Below are 4,843 nucleotides of genomic sequence, written 5' to 3' on the forward strand. Positions count from 1 at the left end.
CAGTTTCCTAAATACCCCTATGCAGTTGGGCAATTTTTAAAAATTTGGGAGAATTCCAGGGTCAACTGTTTCCTGGGTCAACATTAGGGGCTGGAAATGGGGAGCAGTGGGCAGCTCTTTAGCTTGCATAGTATATCTGTTTGAGAATCTATCCGAAATGTTAGAACATTGTTGAATTTTCTCGTAGACAATTTTAGGCATTTTATCATGTCCTAAAGGAGCCCTAGAATACTAGGCAGAATAGACAGCTAGAACTATTCCTGCTTACACAGGCACCTTCAGATTATACACGAGTTCTAACGCTGGATTAGGAGGATCCTAAGTGCCACTTTCAGTGTCATTTCTTATCCAAATTCAACAAAATGTTTAGTATATAGGCCTATTTGCCCCTATTTTGTATGCCAGATTGGGACATTATATCAAACGGGACAGGGGAATAGAAAATCCTTATTAACCAAATCATTCATAGAAATTTTCTATAAAAAAAATTCAGCAATGTTTTTTGGTTATCAAATTTTTGGAACTGGCTTTGGGTTTTACTGAATAAAATGAACCACAAAACACTTAAACTTCCCCAGAATGGATGGCGTTACAAACAAGTACAAGGAAGAGGCTTATTATGAAAGACATTTATAAAGACATTTTTTGGGTTGAATAGGAATTTTTGGAACATTTGGCACAACTATTTTCTGAGCTTTTCGGACAAGGCTTTTTTTTGGATAACAATTACTGATTGTAGTAATGACTTATTTTATATTTGTGGTCCCTTAGTAACATACAAATACTCTGCAGATATTTTTGGAGACTAAAAACCAAGTACATTTGAGTTTGGGAGCTGATATTCTGATACACGGCCATAATCCCTACCCCCGGCTCATTTTTAAACCAATTCAATTATTTCATCCCAGCAGGATTACAGCTGGCACTGTCCGCACGATCATTTCGGTATCTGGTATTCGACAGTTGTAATTCGACCCTTAAGTATTTTTTTTACGAGCCCTCTGCCCTAAAAAGGGATTAACTCGGTCACCCAATTTATCCAGCGCTTACTACACTTGTGCAAGGGCACAGGACAGAGAGAAAGAGGGGCGCCATGCAGACAATACCCACAGAAAAAAAGTTGCGATTCGCTCAATAAGAATTCTAAGACTGACCCGTAAATTTCAGCCTCTAAAAATGTCATTCCTAAGCTTAAACTATTTTTGGATTTGGAGAATTTATATTAGATTAACACGCTGCACTGGACAGTCGTCGGTGTGCAAGATACCCCCAGCCTTGCCCAGACTCACCTTCCCTTCTCATGCCAACTTTGAGACACTTCTTCAGGCGGCAGTACTGGCACTGATTACGGTGATGCTGATCTATAGGACAGTCTCTGTTGCCCCTACACGTGTAGGTCAGGTTCCTCCTCACTGACCTCTTAAAGAAACTCTTGCACCCTTCACAGGTGAACTGTCCATAGTGTTTCCCACTTGACTTGTCCCCACACACCAAGCAGTCCACATTCGGTACGCCTTTATCCCCAGAATGAACAGGATCCTGACCAGGGACACCTCCTTTCGGGGTGGTGGGCGTTTGAGGGGTACCCCCTGGATCTTGATTGCAGAGCCCTGGTGGGTTGTTCACCTGAGACCCTGGCACACCAGGAATGTCCTCCTGCCAAGGGTTAACCACCATGGCCATAATACAGTGCAGAAGACAGAATGCTCCAGGAAGCAAACGACGGCGCAGAAGACACAATCAATGCACAAAGCTGCTGCACAAGTTACAAAGTTCAGTGCAAAAGAGTCACTGGTTTGCTCTGCCGGCTCTGTCTCGCTGGTTTAGCAAAATATCCTCTGCCGTCCCAAAGCAGGCTTCCCCAAAGCGTGTCCAGAGTCCAAAAAAACCTCTCCAGGAAAACAGGAAGACGTGAATGTGCCTTTAGATCCTCCTTCCAACAGCAGAGGGAGGGGGTGGCAAAGTCATGCACCCAACACACAAATGTCCATGTGTGTCTAAATCTATCAATCTATATTTATATGGAGCACAGTGTGCGGTAGCTGCTGGGACATATACACTGCCGGGAAAAAGAAACCTGAAAAACACAAAAAACATCAGCAAATATTAGCAACTTTTTTTTAGGGCAAATCTAAATATTATTCTATAGACCACAATATTTGATATATGTCAGCCAATATTAACACTCTGCAGTTCTGCCAACTATGTCGACTTTGATCATTTTCCATAATTATTTTCATAATGATTTTTCATAATAAAAAATATATAATTTCGCGCTGAATAAAATCCATTCAGCAAAAATTGTGTGTAAAAAAATTTCCTTTCAAATTTGTATGAAATCTGTAAAGTACTTGACGGAATTTATTACATTATTTTTTGCTTTCCATCAGACAAAATGAGGGGTTTATTTTTATTTATTATCTTTTTTTCCAACAAACTTTTGGTTTAAATCAATGAATGAAAAGGCAAAACTGCAATCTGGGACGGATCAGCGTGATTTTCATCAGAAATGAGAAAGTTATTATCTCCCCTGAGGGTTTTTTTTTTTGTTTTTTTTAAAGAAATGAACTTTGCTCGGAAACGTAATACTTTAAAGATGTAGCGGCTATCGCAAGGGGTTAAATGCTCCCAGCTTGTCCTTCATCACATGCTGCTATTCACCCAAGCTGTAAGAGAATTAGATCTTTTTTTTTTTTTGCCAAGGTACATAGAATCACACAGCTGAATTCTTTCCGTCAGCCCCAAGATGTTTCTGTGCACAAAAATCTTTGTTGTCGTTGCTGAATGTTATCAACACAACAATTCGACAAGGAAAAAAATAAACGTCTGGCAACTTTACAAAACTCCGGCAATGTTTCATTGTGCCTTAAAAATTCTCCCCAATGTTTTGTCTCCTCGGCAATTTCTTATTCATTCGAGACGATATTAAACACTCCCAAATACGGAGGGGGGGATTTTTTTTCTTTTTTTTCCTTTCTCTCTCTCTTATTCTCCCTCACTGTGCAATTTAAACATTTTCATCAGTCTTAATCCCTTTTTACAGTGTGCTTATTCTGCAGAGGAATTTGCTGTTGGGAATTGAACAATAGAAGACATTATAGGCGCTTGGGAGTCAAATGGTGCATGCAGGCTGCTTTTGTAAGCAGGGATTTCTCCATTTGAAAGAGATCACGGCACACAACGGAAGAGATTTGGAAAGAGAAAAGGAAAAAGAAAAAAAAACAAAAATAAACAAAATTAAACACAATACCTGTTTGCAACCTGGACGTTTTTTTTTTCCTTCTTGATTCCGCAATGGCAAATTTCAGATTTCAGATTCGCTCCTTCATTTAGAAATGCCCATGTGTGTGCAAATCCTGATTTTTTTCCTCCTTTTCTGAAGGCAGCCTTGCAGCTTGCAGCCCACACAAATGAGAGGGGGAGAAACTTTTGAAAGTGACACAGATTTTTGCCTCTTTCCAAATCCCAGCCCCCTTTTCCCCCACCCCTTGCAGTCACTAGTAAGAGATGTTCCTTTGCTGGTGTGGAAGGCACTGGTGTCTGACAGAAATTCTCATTTGCAATGTGTCCATGGAGACACTCCTAATTGGGGCAGGCACACCGCACAAGGGGAGGGCCGTTGCTCCACACAGAGCGGGGCTTCTGCACAGCCAGCCTCCATTCATTGGCTGCGGTAAACTGAGGGGTGTCTCCTATAATGGGCTGGGTGTTAAGGGGTTGTGCCAGGGTGGCATGCTTTCCCTAATCACCTGCTAGGGGGCTTTTTTTTTTTTTTCTTTCTTCCACAAATGACAATTTCTAAAAAAAAAAAAAAATCTTAAATCTTTTAACCGCAGCATCTTTTTTAAAGTGCAGGAGCTGCTGTGGCTTAATGACCACAATTGAAAATGGTCTTTTCTTTACCAGTCAACTGTCATTTTTGACAAAAAAATTTTTAAGTGTAAAAATATAATTAAAAAAGTGCTCATAAAACTTTTTAAAAAAAAATGCTCTACAAAAGCCTTTTTTGTTCTTTATTTTTTTTTTACAAAGTGTCATTCAGCAGGGGAAGAGGGGGTGGGTTGGACACAGACAAGTGGGAAATTTGACACAGTTTGAATGCGTTGGGTTCGGCACAGAAAAAGGGTTAGTGGGGACAGGGACGGCCAGAGCAGAGGCTGCCGCTGCATATTTATACATATATCTATTCTTTTATATTTATTTTATATTTATTTTTAATTGGAGCTGTGGTGTATATAGGGCTACACACAAGTACTCTGTAAGTAATTATATGCATTATTTATTTATATGGTATTTATTTAATTATCATTTTATAACTATATTATTTGTATTATTACATTATTTACATTACTATTTTTTTTTTCATCATGCAATTCTGGTTTGCATTCTAATATTTGAATTCACTATATTGTACGCAAATTAAAAACACCCATCATTTGATTCATTTTTTTAAATACACATTTGAGCAATGGGGCACATAAGAGATGTAGAGTGTAAGCTCTTTTGGGCAGGGCTCTCTTCACCTCTTGTATCGGTTACTGATTGCTTTATATGTTACTCTGTATGTCCAATGTATGGAACCCACTTATTGTACAGCGCTGCGGGATATGTTGGCGCTTTAAAAATAAATGTTAATAATAATAATAATGTAGATTGTAAGCTCTTTTGGGCAGGGCTCTCTTCACCTCTTGTATCGGTTATTGATTGCTTTATATGTTACTCTGTATGTCCAATGTATGAAACCCACTTATTGTACAGCGCTGCGGGATATGTTGGCGCTTTATAAATAAATGTTAATAATAATAATAATGGAGGGAGTTTCTGGGGTCTGCTGGTTACTCAA

General features: G+C 39.2%; 1 protein-coding gene across 2 annotated transcripts in view; it reads right to left on the minus strand.

The window, feature by feature from the left end:
- nr2f5 (nuclear receptor subfamily 2, group F, member 5) overlaps nucleotides 1-3,552 on the minus strand; it is a 17,796-nt gene extending 14,244 nt beyond the window's left edge. The window contains exons 1-2 of one of the 2 annotated variants that reach the window (XM_004917341.4): nucleotides 3,251-3,552; nucleotides 1,290-2,077 (exon numbers count right to left, since the gene is read on the minus strand). In XM_004917341.4, coding sequence (XP_004917398.1) covers nucleotides 1,290-1,683 — 394 coding nt within the window. In that variant the 5' untranslated portion in view covers nucleotides 1,684-2,077; nucleotides 3,251-3,552. The remainder of the gene's footprint in view (nucleotides 1-1,289; nucleotides 2,078-3,250) is intronic. The other variant, XM_002938463.5, reaches the window with a different exon arrangement.
- Nucleotides 3,553-4,843: the final 1,291 nt, after the last annotated feature.

This window comes from Xenopus tropicalis, chromosome 8 (assembly GCF_000004195.4).
Source record: "Xenopus tropicalis strain Nigerian chromosome 8, UCB_Xtro_10.0, whole genome shotgun sequence".
NCBI classification, from domain to species: Eukaryota; Metazoa; Chordata; class Amphibia; order Anura; family Pipidae; genus Xenopus; species Xenopus tropicalis.